At 38.4% G+C, this 21274-nt stretch overlaps 1 protein-coding gene across 1 annotated transcript in view; it reads left to right on the top strand.

Annotated features, from left to right (window-relative positions):
- Positions 1-1876: 1876 nt before the first annotated feature.
- AHR (aryl hydrocarbon receptor) overlaps positions 1877-21274 on the top strand; it is a 43245-nt gene continuing 23847 nt past the window's right edge. Inside the window, exons 1-2 of the mRNA XM_080666964.1 lie at positions 1877-2581; positions 14705-14892. Of these exons, the coding sequence (XP_080523090.1) occupies positions 2517-2581; positions 14705-14892 (253 nt within the window). The 5' untranslated portion in view covers positions 1877-2516. The remainder of the gene's footprint in view (positions 2582-14704; positions 14893-21274) is intronic.

Below are 21274 nucleotides of genomic sequence, written 5' to 3' on the forward strand. Positions count from 1 at the left end.
TCAGCTTACTCATCGGTTTGGGGGGAAAGTCTCTTTTCACCTCAATGAGTGAGTCAAACTTATCTACTAGAAAATCATATTAAATCCTGTACTTCTCCATGTCAGCATTCACCAAGAGCACGGTCCCTTTCGGTTTTTATTCACCATTGTCTCCCCAGTCCAAGCACAATTCCTGGCACATTGGGAGTTACCACCCAAAACATCTCTTGATTTAATGTGTAGAGGGGATAACTGCCATTTAGCTGGGCGTGCTCTCTCTAATATTATTGAAGAATAAGGCAGAGGGAGATAAATTATGACTATCGCAAATAACAAAATTTAATAGTATTTGCTGCAATATTTAGATATAAATTGTAGGGGAACTGAAGATGATGCATGGGTTGATCAGGAGAATGGCAGAGCCAATGAAAAAGTTTCAGTTAAAGACAATGAATTTAATTTACTGATACACAGAATTTGAGGTAACAGACTTACCAGGTGGGAATGGCTTATACATTTTAAAATTTAGCAATGGACATGGTGTGAACTGTCACCCAGATATCTTAACCTGGATGCCCTTTTGCTCCTGACAAGCAAACATACTCCTTTGTGTTCACTGTCTTGGTTAACAGCACAGAAAGAGTCAGGAATCTTGGAACCATTTAAGATTGCTCTCTCTTCCTCTATTACCTTATTCTTTTCTATCATCTATATTTTCTGTCTTTTGCCCGTTCCACTGCCACTCCCATGGACTTACACCTGCATTATTTCAACAAATCCCTAACTACTCTTCCTGCAACCAAGTCTTGATTTCCTGTCATCCAGTTTTCACTTTCTTCCCAGTGACTTTTCCAAGACAACAGAACATCACTTTCCTGAACATCTTTAAAAAGCTTTTGTTGCCTAGGGAATAAAATCTAGGCCCTTCCTCAAGGCTTTATGATTTGACCCTAAAATTGCTGAACGTCCCTTCCAGTCCCTCTGTCCAGCTATAGCCGACTACTTATTTTCCCGAATGTTTCCCACTTCTCTCTTCTTGTTTCCTTCCTTTCAACCTAGTTAAAATCTGACTACGAATAGCCAAAGTGATTCTGGCTGAGGAAAAGCAGTTTTGAAGTATAGAAACCAAAACCAAACAAACAAAAAAAGCCAAGGAAACGCCTAGCTTTTCTTTCTTTATTGATTAAGGTATTAAATATGTGTCCTTATCCCCCCATTGCCTCGCCCCGGCCCCCCACTCATGCCCTCACCCCCCTGGTGTCTGTGTCCACTGGTTAGGCTTATATGCAGGCATACAAGTCCTTTGGTTGATCTCTCCTCCTTACCCTCACCCTCCCCTGCCTTCCCTCTGAGGTTTGACGGTCTGATGGATGCTTCCCTGTCTCTGGATCTGTTTTTGTTCATCCTTTATGTTGTTCATTATATTCCACAAATGAGTGAGATCATGTGATATTTATCTTGCTCCGACTGGCTTATTTCGCTTAGCGTAAAGCTCCCCAGTTAAATGCTAACCGGTGGCCTCCTGAAGCCTTCCCCTCTGGGAAAATTTGGAGCCCCTGTTTACCTGCCAGCTCACTACAAGGAATTCTTAGCCAAAAGTAGAGGTGAGTCACTGCCTCTCCTGTAGGTGAAGGTAAGCTCACCCCCTGGCACGTCTATGCTTAAGATCCTCTAGCTACAAAGAGTTTGGCCACGCACAATTTGTTATTACACCTTTTTCAGGTCTGAGCTGGGACCACAGAAGCCACCCCTTGATCTCAAGAACACGGCGACGGCGGGCCATCGTTACGTCTTACGTCATCACGTGCGGGGAAGGTGGGGCCCTTAAGGCGCTTTAGGGGCGTGGTCAAGTCGGAATGGGCGGGACTCTAAGGGACTGGGCGTGGTCCGAGAGGGGTCGGGGGCGCTTCAGGGATTCGGCTGGTGCGCGCGGCGGTGCGAGGCAGCACCGGGAGGGTCCACTTGACGTCCGTCCCGGAGCGTGCCCTGGACCACCAGCTCGGACCCGAGGCAGCTGCGAAGCCGAGCGGAAGCCAGTGGCACCGGGAGTGGCGGCAGGAGCCCCAGCTACTGGCGGGAAGCACCCAGGATTGGGGAAGCCCCTGGAGTCGTGCGGCGGCGCCTCCCTTACCCAAGGGGCCGCGGCGACGGTCACGGTCACAGGGCGAGGCACCACCGCGCGCGACCCAGGCTGGGATTCCAAACCCGCGGCTCAGACTCCTCCTCCCCCCGGGCCGCCTCACCTGCGGGCAGTGCCGCGCCGCCTCCGCCGGTGTAGACGACACCTGCGCCGCCTCGCTCCCGGGTCTCCGCCCGCCGCCGCCCCTCCCGCCTCCGGCACCAGGCCCAGGCAGCGCACCTGGACGCGCGGGGCTGCGGGAGCCGCGGCTCGGACGACACGGCGTCTCCCCACCGCCCGAGAGGACGCAGGTGGCGCGAGCGCGGCTTGGCGGAGCCGGACCCGCCGCGGGTCCCGGAGACCGGGCGGCCGGTGCCGGTGCCCGTGCCCAGGGAGGCATTGCGGGCGGCTGGGCACCATGAACGGCAGCAGCGCCAACATCACCTACGCCAGTCGCAAGCGGCGGAAGCCCGTGCAAAAAACGTGAGTGTCGGTCCGAGCGCGTCTCTGCCGCGGGGGCTGGGCGCTCTAGCTCGCGGATGCGGGAGGCGCCCCCACCCCGCCCCCAAATCCCGGCGGTGTGGCGATTAGGTCCATTCCTGACCCAGGGGAATCGAGATTCGGGGCCGGGTGGAGACGCTCCGGCCTTGGATTTTTGCCATTTTTAATCAATTGCATTTAAAGAGTCCCAGCCCCCAGTTCACCAGCACCCTCTCACACCCCCACCCACTTGCAGCTGTTTTCTCTTCTGTGGTTGACAGCTCTGGTCTGCCTGTGGGGCTGGTGGATTAGTTAACCCGTCTTGGAATCCCCTTCTCCTTTTTGATATCCTCTTAGGGTGGGTTAGAGGACGGTCATAATTCTCATTCCTGGCAGGGCAAGGTGATTCCAGGCGCTAACCACGCGCCACCTGCGAGAAGGGGCCGAGCGCCTCTGAGGGTACTCCGGTCTGGTCAACCAGCACTGTGTTGGCTTTTATGATTTGGAAGTGATTTTGTAGTGCTCAACATGACCGTATTGGCAAAAAGCATAGAGATGGTAGCAGGTAGAGATGAGCGAATCAGTGGGCAAGGTACAGTGGGGGAATTGTTTTTTGAGCTACTTTTTCTGGAGAGTTGATCACACTTGCGGTAGTTTTAGGTTCTGTAAAGGAACAGATTTGAAACTGGGAATTAGTGAAACAGACGTTTTCAGTCTTGGTAACTTTCTCTAATTCCCTTTCCCCTACTCCAAAGTTTTGTCAATTCTAATAGAGTGATTACAAACAGATTTTGTTTGTTTGTTTTGGTGGGATATTTGTGTGAGATGGCAAATACTTAAAAAAAATTTTTTTTAGAAAAATAAAGCCATGCTTGAGACAGATTTACTTTTGTGAGTTGACTGTATGTGTGTGTTTATTCCTATTATCTCTGAGTTAACTTTGTTTCACATTTTTTCAAATTTTTATAAACAATTTTAAGAACACAAAGTTTATTCAGAGCCAATTAGAAGTATGCTATGCAGTCTGCTTAAAACTTAATTTAGGTCAAAAATTCAAATCGGGAAAAAAAGCAGTTTAAGATTTATATCTAAAACCACTAACTGGTTAAAAGTTTCCTCATTCTGGACTTTTATTTTTCTTTTAGAATTTTAATCTGAAGATCATAGTTCTTCAGATCTAGATTTGACATTAACATATATATGACTGATTATAATTTGGAAGTTTGATCCTGCAGTGTGTCTGACATTAGGAATACTGCCGAGTCAGCAGTTTTCTCTCTTGGCAGTTCTGTGACATTGATTTACAAACTTGCATTCTGTGGAGTGATTTCTTATATGGAAATGTTTTTGTCTAGTTTGACTTTGTTCTTGGGTAAAATTGAGAGGCATTGCAAATGTCTGTTTTACGTAGCTATTGTACACTTAAAATAAATTATATGTATCATGGGTTTTATGTGTATGGCCATAAAACTTGAAGATCTCCCTAATGGATTTTTAAGTTACTGAGTTCATGTCAGTGTGTTACATAAGAGCCTAGATTACTTTAAAGAAAAGTCAGCTGCCTTATTTTTGTATTTATTATAAAGTTTAACATTCTGGACTTTTAATTAACATTTTATTAGTGATTTTCCTTTTAAACATATTACATTTTCCTTTTATTTATGTAAGATGTACCTTTCAATTTATCTTACTATTTTAATGTACTTCCTAAGACTTTAATATATTTGCATTTAAAGATCTCTTGTAATACAGTGTTGGCTAATGCATTCCCACATTACCCTTATTTTATTTAGTTAGTATATGTTGGTCAGATCTTTATTGAGCACCATGCATTACTTCTAGTCATATAAATGCCTTAAAATGTCACTGCATTGCTCCAGAAAAGCTTAGTATTGACATTTATAGAATCATGAAAAATTGTTTACAAATTAGTTTTACCTGAATGAAAAATGGTTAGTTTTGTAATGCAGTTAATCAAAGTTCATTTTAGGAATGCAGCCATTAAGCCTAATATTAAGTTTAATGTATTTTCTTATTAAATTAATAGTTTGTAGCTAATGAAGTTAAAAATATGCCAACATTGTCAGAAAAATACTCTTGTTTGAGCTGAAAATGCTATTAAGATTGAACTTTGATCCTTTAAGTGAAAGCTATTTTAATTTACTTAAAGAGAAAAGGTGTTATAGCATACGTATAGGACTATTGATAAGATGCCCATTTAAACATACAATTCCATAAAATTTTGGAATTAAGTATGTGACAATTTTAACCTGAAGCTCTTCCAACCTTCAATTGAATTAATTAAACAAGATAAACTCCCTCTAGTGGCAATTGAAATTTATCTTGATTGTAGGAAATGCATCTTAAATGTGTTAATTTTAATCCCACTAAAATATGTTGTACATAGTAGATGCTCAGTAAATGTTTCCTTTCTTTTCTGAGTAATGAAAGTGAGGAAATTAAAGGATCTGAAGCAGCCTTGCATCTGATCCATGTTCCTCCCTACCTTCGGGAAGACATTTTCATGATAACCTTAGGCATAGATTCTACTATAACTTTCTTTAAAATGTTTTTCCATACTTACCAACCCTCCTCAAAAAAAAAAAAAAAGTTTTTACTTAAATTTTGTTCTTGTTTCATTTTCTTTGGAGATGATAATGTTTTGTCCGTTTGTTTAATTATGTTGCCTCCTGGAGATGAAAAGTGTACCATTAAATAGAATCTGTTTTTCTCTAGTGATAATAACTTTGGATATATTTTTGTATTTTTGAAGTTTTATTAATACAATAAAGTTTTAGTGGTATTCCACTTACTATTGTATTATTTTTGGTACCGGCTTGGCAAAAAGAGTAAATGACTTCTACCCTTAGAAGTGGTATCAGCAGTAGTGGTGAATAAACCAGCCATCAAGAACTGGAAATGACTGGTGAGCCTTAGCTGATCCTTTCCACTTTAACATACTTGTAATGTTACTATACTATAAAACAAAAGCATTGTCTTCCTTGCTGCTTTTTCTAAGTTGCTGTTCATTCTATGTAAATCTCAGGAACCTCCTTTAGGTAATACCTACTTAGTTAAATAAAGTTATGCAATGTTTTCCTGAAAATGTTTCATACAAATGTAGTATGATACCATTTTCCAAGTAGCCTATAAAATAAAAGGATGTCTTAAAGGATGATAATTCTTAATCCACCATAATTTTTCTTTCAAATGGCTTTATTTAGATAGCTTTTACATAGTGACTATAGAGGCTCTTACATATTGGAACTATAAAATGAGTAAGTAAAAAGGCTTAGTTATCAGTAACATTTATAAAAATGTCAAGAAGAGGAAACAGAGATATAAATGGAAAGAGTACTAGGTCTAAACTAAAAGACAAGGTCTAGTTTTTGTTTTTTTGTTTTTATAGATTTGGGCAAATTCTTGACCAATGTTGCAGGATAGTCAAAACCTAAAACTAAAATGCCACTCTCACAACTAAAATTAGCAGAACAAAATCATTTTATAAACTGCAAAGACAGCTAAAGGTATAAATTAAACAGAAACATAATTCTATTCTTTAAATAATTTTAGCTTACATTATTCCAGAACAATCAGTTCTCCTGTGAAACAGTAAGAGGCAGTAGATGATTACATTCTCAATTCTGGGTATGGCTGAAATGTGCTACTTCACTGGTGAATAAACTTACATAGTGCATGCTTATTGATGTAAATAATTAAGACAGTTACTTAGAAATAAGTACCTTGCAAATCTTTAACAACAGTACTTTTTTACTTCCATACTTCTGTAAAGTTGATTTTATCTATATAGTGGTTTAATAGAACAAAAAACAACTGTTTATTAGCATTTACTATGATACAAGCATGCACTGTGTTTTGTATACATTTTTTTAGGTTTATAATATTATTATGAAAAGGTAATGTTTCAGTTTTATAGACAGGGACCTGAGGTTCAGATTCAAAATTGTCAGGTAGGAAATGGAAAAGCTGAGTTTGAATATCAGATCCCAAAACTTAACGTTTTTACCAGCTTCGCAATAAGATTTCCATACTTAAATCCATATATGCATTCATACCCTTCCCTCTAAGTGTCTTTCCTCTTATCTTACTGATTTGCTCCCTCCCTCTCTCCTTTAAAAACATTGCTTTTAATGGCTGTTGGTACTCTGTTCTCTTAGTGTTTTATAATTTAACTATTTTTCTTTTTTAGGGGGAAGTTCTGTTTTTTCCAACTTTTAAATATTTTAACTAGTTTTTCAGAGAATACCTTTGAGTTATGTGAATTTCTATGCAAATTCTTAGTTATCTCTTTAGGAAAAATTCCCATACACGAAGTTTGGGGGTGCAAAGGTATGCATACTTTTAAGACTGAGCCAAATATTATGCTCTGAGACATAGTGCCGAATTGCTTTGCAAAATGTTTACATTCCCATTGGTAATCTGTCCTTGCATTTTTGCCTAAAAATGTTAATTTTGACAATTGGCTTTCCACAGACAAAAAATGATGGGATAACTAATTGAACTATTGTTGGGATTGTGTATGTGTGGAGTAGTAGTAGTGTCTGTTTGAAGGTTTTTCTACTTGAGATGTACTTTAAATGTTTTGTATTATATATTTTAGTCATTTTCACTTTGCTCCTTTCTTGTTTTTTGATTTATTTAAAATATTTCTATTAAATAATACATGCACATTAAAACATTCATTAATATATATGCTATCTTCAGGTTAGCATGCTTGGTATGATCTCTTGACATTCATTATGATAAGATAATTAGTGCTATTTCCTCTCTCCTTCACGGCTCTTCATCCTCCCAATATAATGTTATCACAATTTTAGATTAAATCTACTTTCAGCGTTTCATAATTTTTTATACTGTAAGCATTGTTTACTGCTCAGCTAAGTACTATGATTACACTTCTTGTTCTCTGTTGTCATTGATATCTTTTCTACCTATTTTCCATCTTCATATTTATTTGCCTCTGGGTTTAGCTGTCTCTTAAGTTTATTGGAAATAGACTGTGTTTCTGTCTACTGTGATTTTCTTTCTTCTTTTTTAAATATATTTTTATTGATTTCAGAGAGGAAGGGAGAGGGAGAGAAAGATAGAAACATCAGTGATGAGAGAGAATCTTAGATTGGCTGCCTCCTGCACAACCCCCTACTGGGGATTGAGCCCGAAACCCAGGCATGTGCCCTTGACTGGAATTGAACCCGGGACCCTTCAGTCCACAGGCCAACACTTTACCAATGAGCCAAACTGGTTAGGGCTTCCTTGTGATTTTCTAAAAGAGAAGGGTACTTGTAGAAAACTATATACTCCGACATCATGAAATCAGAAGTGACTTTTACCTGTCTTTAAGACCTGATTTAGATGCTGCATCACCATAAAACCTTCCCTAGTACTCTACCTGAGCTCTTACTTTCCTGAGCTCTTGAGCATCACTTTTATAGCACCTACATTATTGAGCAATACATTATGTTTGATTTTGTCTTGTTATAGAATGAATCTCCTCCTAGTACAAAAGATATGCTTCTTAAAGATAGGCCTGTCTTTTGTGTTTGTATCTACCAGAGATTTGTAGTACCGTGCACAGAGTACGTTTTGGAGAGTTATTCACTCCTTTAACAATTGACCACTACTTAAGACTTTTTTGCCAATGTTTTCGTGATTTGGGGATAGTAGGTACATTTTATGTGGGTTTAAAGGGAAATACTAAAAAAAAAAAAAAAAGTATATTCATACAGAAGGAGAAAGGGAACAACATTCTTAATTATTTTTTTCAGGATCGTGCAAGTAACAGTGAATTCTAAGGCATATTTCATATTCCAGGTTTTCACTGTTCAAGTCTGTGCTAGAGATTATACCAGTGTGTTGTTTGTACCTCAGGGCCTCTCCTTAGGTAAAAAAGAGGAAAAGGGACTAACCCACGACAAATGTAGAGCCAGCAGCAGGAGAGTGGCCATAGAAGTCTGACTCACTACAGCTGACATCCAGCCAGGATTCTCAGAAGGTGGGAACGTTTTTTGCCTCCTATGAGGAAGCAAAATATCCAGGTATATTCAGCCTAACAATGGAATTTAATGTTATTTGTGCCACAGATCACCTTTCCAATATTAAGCATGTAATTTATGACTATAAACATTTAGCATTTATATTCAGGCATCAATAATTATGTACTGAAACCATAGGGAGGAAATGAAGAAAGGATAGGTTTAAAAGTTGAGCTTAACTGGATGTAGTTGGTATGGTAGTGAGATTCACTGAGGAAAGCTTTCCTGCCTGTTGGATGGAGAGTAGTGTCATAGTAGATGCAGAGAAGGAGGGCCTAAGTTCTGGGAAGTAGGAATGAGAGGATGTCCAGGTACAGGGGCTGGAAATAAAGATAAACAAGTTATTGGTGTGTAGCCTGAAGCAGTGGGGGTGGGTTAAATCACCTAGAGCAGTGGTCAGCAAACTCATTAGTCAACAGAGCCAAATATCAACAGTACAACGATTGAAATTTCTTTTGAGAGCTGAAAACCGACTTCTGCGCATGGGCCACGAAGTTTCAATCGCGCTGTATGTGCGCGCCCGCACGTGGTATTTTGTAGAAGAGCCACACTCAAGGGGCCAAAGAGCCGCATGTGGCTCGTGAGCCACAGTTTGCCGACCACTGACCTAGAGGAAAAGCTGATAAACCATACTCAGTGTTGTGATAGGTAATCTCTTGTTAGAAAATGTCCCTTTATTCTCATAGGATAACTGAAGCATGTCATTTGAGACTTTATGATAAAGCTCATTTAAAAATATAAATACAATTACAGTAACTTAAACTGGATTGCTAAGTTTTTCAGCTTTGTTTCAAACACTGAGCACAAGTGATGAGCCTAACAGACATTTTAGACTGGGATGTGAAAAATTAAGGCTTTAAAGATAACATTCAAACTGGCATTGGGCATGCCATTGGGCCTGTCACCACCAGTACTTACAGCGTGCAGGCTTCTAAGACAGAGGCATGGCATGCAGTCAGCTGGAGTCTTGCTTTCACAACAATTTTGATTACAGGTTGGGACAAGATTTTTGAGGTTCCGGTTGAAAAAATAATACATTTTTTTCTTTGCCTGAGCAACATCTTACAGTCTATTTCAGCTGACTTCTGAAATCCAATCTTACTAGGACATTTATTTATATTTCAGATATAGCCTTTTATTTAAATAGACACTTGGCAGTATAATTTGGCATAGGTTTAAAGACAAAGCAAAAGTAAAATTAACAGCATAACCCAAGACAAATGAAATTGATATAAGATTTTTATTTTTTATTATTCTGTACATCTTCAGTATGTACGGATAAGTATGAAATATTTTCACAAAATAGTTCTGAATATTTCTCACAGAATCAGTGGAAAAGTATGTTAAAGCTATTACTTTAGCTTTAACAACATTGGATTGGAGATGCCAAGTCCAGTGAGTACTTTTCAGTCTTTAACTTATTTAATTCCACTGTGCATTTAACTTTGTTCTCTAGTCTCCAAAATAGTCTACTCTGTTCCTTTTGGTCTTATCATTCCTCCTCCTTCATCTTTGCCTGAATCTCTTCCTCAGCCTTACACCTAAACGTTGGTATTACTGAGATGTGTGCTCAAGTCTCTCTTCTCTTTGTTTGATATACTTTGCATTGGGAAATACAGTTGTTATCCTAAGCCAGTGGTCGGCAAACTGCGGCTCACGAGCCACATGTGGCTCTTTGGCCCCTTGAGTTTGGCTCTTCCACAAAATACCATGGCCTGGGTGAGTCTATTTTGAAGAAGTGGCGTTAGAAGAAGTTTAAGTTTAAAAAATTTGGCTCTCAAAAGAAATTTCAATCGTTGTACTGTTGATATTTGGCTCTGTTCCAGGGGTCCTCAAACTTTTTAAACAGGGGGCCAGTTCACTGTCCCTCAGACCGTTGGAGGGCCGGACTATAGTTTAAAAAAAAAAACTATGAACAAATTCCTATGCGCACTGTGGGCCCGGGACGAGTCGGCTGCTAAGCAGGACAGGCAGCGGCACCCAGCGGGCCGGATAAATGTCCTCGGCGGGCTGCATGTGGCCCGCGGGCCATAGTTTAAGGACGCCTGCTTGACTAATGAGTTTGCCAACCACTGTCCTAAGCTACAGACTCTAGTCATTTGCAACCTTTCCCTACTCAGCGTTTTCCTCTCCCTTACCTCCTATACTTAAATTGGTCAGCATGTGAGTTTAATTCAGTGAACATGAGTCTGGCTATGTACCCAGCTTTATGATAGACACAAAGTGCTGTGCTCAAATATCTCAAGGCCTTCTATCCTTACTATCCTTACTATTACTGCCTTCAGTCAAGCTCCTGTCATTTCTTTTCTGCACATTTCTGATCAGCAAACATTAATTGAGAGTCCACTCTGTGTCAGGTACTATGCTGAGCAGTGGGGTTACAGAAATGATTAATTTTTCATAGCAAGAGCAACCAACAAGTATATGCAATATAGGTTACAGAAAGCTTGATTTAGGAAATGAGAACTTAGGGTAAATATTCCATCACGTGCATAATACTACGTTAGAGCTGTGGACAAGTTTGCATTGCATAAAGAATCAGTCTCATCTAGTTCAGGGCTGAATACTGCAAAGAGCCAGCACAAAAAAGGCAGCAATACTACTTGGAAGATTACCTCTAAGTCTCTCTTGTACTGTTGAAATTTGTCCCTGTGTCCTATTGGATTGTCTTGTCTTGCTTCAGTGTTTGTTTTACTCTTTTCTCCCCAGTGTTTCATAATCTTTACTGGAAAGCTACCAAGAGTGCAGGGCTGGATTTGATTTTTAATTTATGGGAAATGTTATCTGCACTGAATATGTCTTAATGGAATGGTTGTGTAAGACATTTACATAAGATGCATAAGGTGCTGAAGTAGTATAGGAGGAATCCATTGTGAGTAGGTAGGGGAAGACCTTACAAAAGTGATCTAATTGAGCAGGGCTTTGAAGCTGGTGCGACAGCAGGGGAGTAGCACTATGAAAGCACCCAAGTACATACTGGCAACTGCAAGTCATTTCTTAGCTCTGGCATATAATGGACAAAGAAGGCTTTAGCTGGAAACAGTGGGGCCAGAGGAATAGTTAGGGTCCATCGGAAGATCAAGAAGCACTTTGTTTGTTAGGCTAAGGAATGTGGACTGTGTGGAGCTACTGAAAGGGTTAAATAAGAGGAATGACTTGGAGTTATGTTTTAGAAAGAAGTACTCAGAGGGGTCTGCCGTGCATTCTGTCCTCACTGTCATCAGAGTCAGCTTAGTAAAGTAAAAATACTAGACTGGCATGCCAATCCTAGCTGAAAGCTCAAGATGACTCCAGATGCCAAAGTCCAATTTGGTTGCCATTTCTGTGGGGAGAATTGCTGAGTCCTCTACCTTGAACATTTTTTTCATCAGACACCCACATGGCTCATCCTTTGTTGTCTTCGTGTCTGTGCTGAAACATCACTAGCTGTCAAAACCAGCACCCTGTCACTCCTTACTTCCTTACCTTGTTTTATTTTTCTTCTTAACACTGACAGCCCGAAAAGTTACATCTTTATGTATGTATTCTCCCACTGGAATGTAAGCTTCATGGGAACAGCCAGCTTTAGTGGTTTTGTTCATGCTGAGTGTTGTGTTTGCGCCACATGGTGGGTGGTCAATATTTGTTGAAAGAATGTGGCCCCAACTGATACTAATAACAGGAAGGGAAGAGGGAGAAGGCCAGACTTTATAGGCATGTTGCCTGCAAAACATTGGGGCAAGGGGAGTGGACAAAGGGAAGATAGGTGCATGCTCAGAAAAGTTGGGGGACTAGCGGAAGTGCCTTCAGTCAGTCATACCTGAGGACAGAGATCATGGGCCAAAATGGGTGTGGCCACTGTAAGGGCAGGAAGATTTGGGGTACATAATTCCCTAAACAGAGGAGTTTGACCTCTTATGCACTTGGCTTTGTTGGGACTCCTGTGATTCTGGGCTTGTGGGGCTCTTTGGCTCCTGCTTCCCTGCATTCGCACACACAGCGGACTAATGGACTGGAACTAGCCTGATGCTGAACTGGACCCAGCTCCTACATGGAAAGGAAACTCTGGACACCGGCTTTGCTCCTAGCTTTACTGAAACCCCACCTGCGCTTCTATGACTGGACTAAGGGAAATGGGACTTTAGAAACGCAGGGATTTAATTTCACACAAATAAAAATCACTCGTTCTCCCGTGCAGGCCTCAGAAAATTCTTTTTCTGGGGCTATTGTTAAGAACTCCACCTCCAGCAGCACCCAGCGGGGAAGAGGACCCCCCCACTTCATCAGGAACCACAACAAACTTCCCCTTTCTCTCTCTCCCCCCCCCCTCTCTCTATGCTTCACACTTCAGACAGGGGACTTCTCGCAGCTCACCCTTCCCTAGTCATGTCGCCTCCTGAAATCTGGTTCATCTTTCAAAATCCATCTCATATACCACCTTTTCTGTAAAAATCTTTTTTCAGGTAGTTTTTCCTGATACTTAGCTCCCATAACACCTTTGGAATATGTAGAAGAGTGTTTTTCTGACCTGCCAAGGACATGACAGGTGCAAATGAATAACAAGTGATTGATCCATAGAGAATTACTCAAGGAGGTACACATGCATTGTAGGTAAAAATTGAAATTTAGTTGATTAATTGGAGAAATGTAGTAACTAGGTGTGACTTCAGTGTGATTATAAATGCAATATGATTAAAGGAAAATACATAAACAGTCACCATTTAATTATGCATTTACACAAACAGTCTGGAGGTAGTTCTACTGACTTGTATGTAGACCATTTTACCAGTTAATCTTTTTTGTAGAAATAATTTGAACTGTATTAGAAAAAAATAGAAATAGGCAAGTTCTGAAGAAATGGCATGTTAGGGACAATGTAAAAAATGTTAAAATTTTGTATTTTTTATCTTTTGCATAAACTATTACTAATTCACATATAACAATGAGAATAAATTATCTAGAAATGTTTTTATTGCATCAAATTAATAGCACTATACTGAAGTCAATTTCTGCTTTTTAAAGATACTGTCATTTGAACTGTCAAAAATGTTTTTTCTCAATAACACTGGAAAAAAGGTGTTTGTTATAAGAACACTCAAGATAATTCTTTATTTTTCTGTCAAATGGAAAGGTGCAGGCATGATCTTAAAATTACTTTGTTTGGTTTTTTAATAGCTTCTCTATATTTCTGCATGAGTGTCTAAGGATCTGTAAATTCTCTTTTCATAGTGAATTTCTGCTATGAATTTCTGACTAAGGCCTTTGTATAAAGTAGTCCAGCTTCTCATTTCTAAACTCAAGTTCTACTTGTAACCATAAGTTTCTTTTCTCTCAGATGAAAATCATAACTAAATGTTGGGATGTCATTGAATTTTCTAATTGGGGCACAAATTATGGATGCTAATAAAGTAGAATTACCAGTCATAAAAGCAAGATTTGCCAGTAATCACAGTTAACTTCCAATATTTGTCATTCAACAAATGTAAATATCTAAAGTCAAATGTTTTCTTATTTTAATACTGGAAGACACATTAGATGGCATTAGGACCATATGGAGGTACCAAAGAGTTTTGAGAAGTTGTCACTAACAGGATGAAATTGTTAAATATAGGAAGCTGGGGTGATGAATATAAGCTTCTTATTTAGGGTTGCTCTTATTTATCTACAAACATAAATGATGCCAAAATGCTTCCAGAAGATTGCGAAGCATGATTTTCACATAATTTATTACAGATTTTTTTTTCCTTTCCCTAACAATGGTTGGGTTTAAAGGGAATAAAATCCTAGTAGATTTGTTAGTTGGAAATCACTGTACTACAAATGTATGAATTATATGAAGTATATATGATATACTTAGTCCTATCATGGATTCAAAAGCTTTTAATAAAAAAACATTATGAAGAATTTTACCCATTCCCTTGTTTTGCTTAATTAAAATTTTAAAAAGGATAATTTTGAAAGGATTTATTTAAACTGAAAGTAGATTTCAGATGTTTGTTTTATGAGAGAAATATTTGAGGAGATGATATAAGGCAATAGAAAATTTTGCTTTATATATTTTAGCCTATTTCATGACATTTTGTTTGTTTTTCAGCATCAAGCCAATCCCAGCTGAAGGAATCAAGTCAAATCCTTCCAAGCGACATAGAGACCGACTCAATACAGAGTTGGACCGTTTGGCGAACCTGCTGCCTTTTCCACAAGATGTTATTAATAAGCTGGACAAACTTTCCGTTCTTAGGCTCAGTGTCAGTTACCTAAGAGCCAAAAGCTTCTTTGATGGTAAGACAAGAGGGTTTAATTTTTCTATAGTCGCTTATAAAATGCTTACGTTGAATTTGGCTGCTTCTGTGTTGAAAACTGCAAAAATTAACCATGTGTGAAAAAGTTTTGTTTATTGCTGTATGGTAAAACTTTAGTAGCAAAGCCAAATTTCTCATATTTCCAAAAGTCAGTTTTCCAGATTTATTCATTAAACAGATGCTGCCACTAAATGATAATGTGGTGTCATTCTTTGATAATTATGTATTTGGAGCTTATGCTCATATTAAGTATGTCAGTTTCCAGTTCCACTTCTTTTTCCAATTTGCTTTTTGGAAGTCTCCCTCTCTCTTTTGTTTTAATGGAAAGAGTAAAACACATAATAAGTACTATGGATTTCCTTCAGTATGTTTTTATAGATAGGTCATTTCATTTATCCTTTCAAAATTATGTATACTTCTGCTTTATATTAACTGTATGTTCATCTAAGAACATGTAATTAAAAGTTTTCTTTTTCACTGAAAAAGGCATTTTATTATAGGAGTTAATAGAATTGGATTTCAGTCTCCATTCAGTCAAACTAGTTAGCAGCTCCCTACCTAAGTTTACCCAGCTGCAAAGTTAGGGATTTGAGCTAGGTGATATTAGTTACCTTTTAATCATACAGTATTTTCTCTTCATGAAGCATTTAAAATGGAAGTTTTGTTTGAAATGTTTCATTGTGTTTTCTCATGTTAAATCATTTATTGATTTCTTTTTATCTGTTTATATATCAGAAATAGATTTTTTTCAGGAAACGTTCAGTGTTTTAAATGTATAATGTTATTTTACAAACAGTAAAGGATTAATAAAATCTCAGAGGCCTGTCAGTGCATCTCACACTGCAGTGTACTTACAAATCACTTAGGATCTTGAAAGAGGAAGGTTTTTATGCAGGAGGTTTAAGTATGCCCAGAGACTTCGCATTTCTAACATGCTCTCAGATGGGGCTGATACTGCTGCCCTGGACACATGTGCAGATACTTGAATCTGTAATTTGTGTTTAGAATATTGCAAAAACAGTTATTTCCTTTTAGGTTTATATTTAGATGGTTTGATGTGTTCAACCTGAGCATCTTTTTATTTTTTGTTGTTGCTATTTGTTTTTTTATTTTGGATAAAAGCTATATGGTTTAATGGTTGTGATCTAGGCAATAAACATGGGTTTGAAGCTAATAATTTCAAGGGTTCAAAGTAGACATTTAAATTTTCTCTGATCTATATAAAAAGTCTTTGAATTTTCCGTTTTCATCTGCATCAGACCCTTCATCTGCTACTGTAGATGAGTTATGTGATAGTCATTGGTGTATGTTGTGTGTGTTTATCAGCTGTATAGCCATTTTATGAGAGAGTTGGAAGTAGAACTCAAGTTTCCAGATTCCCTATATTGTTTTTCCTGACCATGTCTCAATTACTTCTCTTTTCTGGGAACCACTTATATGGCAAAAACATGGGAATTTTTCCCTAGATCCATAGTGCTCCAAGTGTAGTCTGCAGACAAGCAGATTCGCATCACCTGGGAACTGTGAGCAGCTTCAGATCTTGGACCCCACCCAGACCTAGGACATCATACATTCTGGTGGGGGGCTAGATATTGCATGTGGAAGTGTAGGAGCCCCTGTGGTTGACTGTACCCCGAGGCCATTCCCAGCTTACGGGATGCTTTCCTGATCCCCAGCATTTCTTCACTTGCTGTGCTTATTGCTTGGCCTCATGGCCGGTTCCATGACATGTAAGGTGTGGTCTCTGTCTGCACTAAGAGTTAGAGAGTTGGTGAACAGACTGGAAGCCAGGAAGGCATTAGTATACCTTGACTCTGATAAAGATTTATTAATGTGAGTCATTTGCCTTTTCATTTCCTGCTGCTCTATAATGAGAACTCAAACTATATATTACAGAGAGAGAAAAAAGTGAAAAGTTGTTCCCCATTTAGAAGTAGTGGAGCAGAACCGAAGCTGCTTAGTGGATGTGTATCCAGTGTGCTATTTAATACTTACATAATTCCTGCTTTCTAGGCTGTGTGTGCATGCATACACACATATACACACATTAATATATATGTATATTTAATGTATACATTTACATACATTTTTTTTCACGATTAGATGTGTGTCATGTTTAGTACCTCAAGTTAAGGAGTTTCCAAAGAATGCCATAGTTTAGCAGGCTCATTATGGAGTTCTTAGTTGTTACAAAGGATTTTCTTAGCTCCGTTAATGACTTTATTTTTTGTTCAGTGCATTTGATAGTAGTTTCTTATTCCCCTATTTGCATCATTCCTTAGTTATATTATCTTGAATTGTAGGTCCTTTATATTACAGGTTTTTATTGTGCTTCAGAATAGCCTGAAGAGCTTGTTAAAAATGCACATTCTAGGGCATGCCCCTTTTATGCTGATTCTACATAAGTTATGTTGAAATCAGGAATCTGTATCCTATATAATAAAAGCCTAATATGCTAAGTGCCCAGTCGTCCAGTTGTCCAACCAATCAAAGCATAATATGCTAATGATATACTAAGGATGCTCAATCGCTCGCTGTGATGTACACTGACACCACCAGGGGGCAGACGCTTAATGCAGGAGCTGCCCCCTGGTGATCAGTGTGCTCCCACAGCGGGAGCGCCGCTCAGCCAGAAGCCAGGCTGATGGCTGGCGAGCACAGCAGCGGTGGTGGGAGCCTCTACCATCTCCACAGCAGCGCTAAGGATGTCTGACTGCTGGCTTAGGCCCGCTCCCTAGCAGTCAGACATCCCCCAAGGGCTCCTGGACTGCAAGAGGGCACAGACCGGCTGAGCACAACCCCCTCTCCCAGTGCACGAATTTCATGCACCAGGCCTCTAGTTTTTAATAAGCAGCCTAGATGAATCTGAGGCAATGATTTAATATGGCCTTGATAAAACCCTGAATTAACTTTTAAAAACATTGTTTACTTTGCCTTCAGAAAGACAAATCCAAATGTACAAAATTTGAGGAAGACGACAAATGTGTTTGCTTGGGTTTCAGTGGCAAGCGTACACTAAACAGTTTCTTAGGTTGTGCCAAGTACAAGAACAGAGTTAGATGGAAGGTAAGGGAAAAAATCAGTAAAAAAAGATACCAAAGTCGTGTCCAGTGGTCTAGGATGGCAATACAATCTTTTGAGAGAACACAGGGTAAAATTTTAAGGTAATCCTTATGACCTGAAGCATGCTAAATGCCAACTGTTGGCAGTCAGGATTTCTGTGTGCTAAAACCACTATTAGGGAAACAGTCTAGTGAAGTTAAGGGAAGCTCCAAGAGAATAACAGGATGCAAACAGGGGGTGTGTGAATTCCTGCGGAAAGGACAATATAAACGAGTAATCATACAATCTTGTTAGAAAGGAAACTCAAGTTTTACTGTAACAATAGATATTTTTCCAAGAAAATACATCTATTTATTGCAAGTTTAAATAATCTAACTTGGATGGATCTTTTTAAACTTTGGGGCTCTGCTATCCTGCTTAAGCAATACTTAAAAGTTTTTAAGTACAACACTAATATTTATTCATATTTAATTAAAACATTCTAAAATATAACTGAAGTGCTTGAACAAGAGAAGTGCTTGAACAAGACAGCCATTTTTTCAGTTAAGGTTAGAAGCAGTTCTTTGACACTATTAACTTTAAATTGTTTTATAATAAATTTTGTAATTCAAAATTGTGCTTTATTCTATACACTGTGTGGGTTCTGAATTCAAAAAGAAGAAACAGAGGGGAAAAACATTTCTGCCCTAATAGCTTAAGGTCTAGTGTCTCAGAAACTGACATACAGTATATTTAATAATGTACATTAAATACTTGTAATGCAACATTTAAGGAGTATTTTCAAGGGATGTGTTATTAGTTTGGGCTTCAATTAAAGACATACTTGAAGGAAACTTTGAATGTAATCCTTAAAAACTCTTGAACTACATATATATTCTAGGCAGTGAAGCTCAGAGAATCGTTTTTTAGTTTATACTCTTTGCTGATGATACAGATGACATAATCATTATAAAAAAGTTATAATATAATGCTTTATTTGGGGGGGGTGCACTTAAACATGCCAGATATTGCCTATTTCTCTCACTAGAATGGAAGTTCCTTGACAATAGCTTAAACACTTAAAACAATGCCCACCCCATAGTAGGCATTCAATAAATGTTTATTAACTTAATTTCATTAACTTATGTCTGAAAAGCAATGTAAAATTCGTATTGAATATTCTAGATTGATGTGTTTAGACATATATTTCTGGGGCTTGTTTAAGATGTTAATATTTTTTTTTTACTATTTCCAGATAATCTTTCTGTTAATAGCCAATTTGCCATTGTTGGTTGTACCAATTAGTTTATTCTCTGTCTATAAATATCCAGATGCAAGAAATAATTTGTTTTATTGAATTGTTGTAGTCAGAGTTCTTACATGGTCTGTGACTGGCTGGATTGGACAGTGAGACATGTAGGCGTATTCAAGGACTCAAATCTCTATCACCTCTTTTGAACCTACTAGTATCACTCTCTCCTTTCTTGGTGCTTTCAGACTGCCCTGTGCCTTCCTTAGCCATCCTCTGCATTCCTTTGACATCGCTTTATATTTATCATCTTGTTCCTGGGCCACTGCACCTTTTCTTCTTTGCTGGATGTTCCTTTTGTGCTTCACAGCAGTCTGGCAGTCTTGTTACATTTTTTATTTTGTTAGCATCGATGGGATGTACACATAGGCCTCTGGATTTAAAAAAATCACCTCCTTTGCAAATTTGAGACATGAAAAGTTAAAAAATAAAGGTGATAGTTTATTGTTTTTAGTTCTGCACAGTGGACACATTTAGACACGTTTTGGGATTAGTCATATACTAATAACAGAAATAATGTATTAATTAAAACAGTAGAAGCTGCTTAAGTTCTGCTCAGTTTTCCTCAGTAGCACTGCTCTTCTGCATTACCTTATATTCCTCCTTGCTTATTCTTATTTTTTAAAGACTTCTCTAAATTATTGTATTTTTCAAGAATTTCTAGAGATCCTTTCTGTTTTTAGCAAGTAACAGAAATCCAATATTGCTGTTTTCTGATGTTGGCAATTAAACATTATCAAGTGCAAGTTTTCACCTCTGAGGAGAGAGTAAGTCACAGCAGCAGGGAGCCCGAGTACAGCTAAGTGGGCAAGTGGAGCTATGACCCGAGGAGTGTGTGCACTCCGCGCTGGAGATGCAGACTGGAAGAGGTCTTAAAATCCTTCACGTCATCTTCAAAGCTTCTCATCGGATTCCAGAATGTTAAGATGATACCGTCCTTGTTTAATAATAATTTTTTAAAAAAGTGGAACATAAGAGGAAGAAACAAACCATAAAATGAGATGGAAAACATTTACTATACAATAACTTCATGACTGTAATCAATAATAGTTTATTAAGAGAGAGTAGGATGTGGGCAGTTATGATCCAGCCTTTGAAATTGGTTGATCTTCAGAGAAAGGGTAGTTTCCTCCTATACTGTCTCTCTCAGTGTCAGGATGAAACAGTGGGCATTGGTCTTGTTGACCAATCTGAATAGGTACGGTAATATTTTATTGTTAGGAAGAGTAATTTCAGCACATGAAAATTTGAATTAGAGTTCATTATCACCTTTTAAAATATTCATCATCATATAAGTATTGTGTTTAAATTATTCTCCTTTTGGACAGCAATCCGCAGAATTAAAAAGTTGGAAATAACTAATCCATGTTCTCTGTTGAGACACAAATATCTGAGGTAAAAAGACAGAAAAGTCTTCTTTCTATGAGACAGTAGTAGGGGTCAATGGCATGTAGTATTTGGTAATTTAGTAAAATATTCAGAGTAAGTATTGCATCATTTAAAATGTAATCATTAACTGAGAAATCTTTTACCTCCAACATGCTGTCTGAGTCATGGGTTATTCCGTATGACCCTTTAAATAGTGAGATGAATAAATTTACTTTGTAGAAAGGAAACAGTTTTTCTTTCCACAAGAAATAGAAACATGATTTCGTGCAAATACATTAAGTCTGACAAAAGTGAGTTTAGGGATCTGAGTTTCTAATTCCAGAATCTTGCATTTGCAAATGTCATAGGGAATAGTTATCTGGTTATTTTGTAAACTAGGTAATGTAGGGGGAAATCTGAGTCTTGAATCATTAAAATAATCACCATTTTATAAAGTGTATTATTTGCATACTGGAGTATTTTAAATCTCATTAAGTCTAAAAAATGCTGTGTGAGGAGAGGATGAGAACAGTTAACATTACGTGATGATCTAACATTTATTCAACTTCACTGTTTACTGTGGGTCTTTGGTGACTTTATTTTAAATTAAAAATTATTTGTGCTCTCTTCTTAGTCTTCTTTT

This window comes from Plecotus auritus (assembly GCF_963455305.1).
Source record: "Plecotus auritus genome assembly, chromosome: 4".
In the NCBI taxonomy this organism is placed as follows: Eukaryota; Metazoa; Chordata; class Mammalia; order Chiroptera; family Vespertilionidae; genus Plecotus; species Plecotus auritus.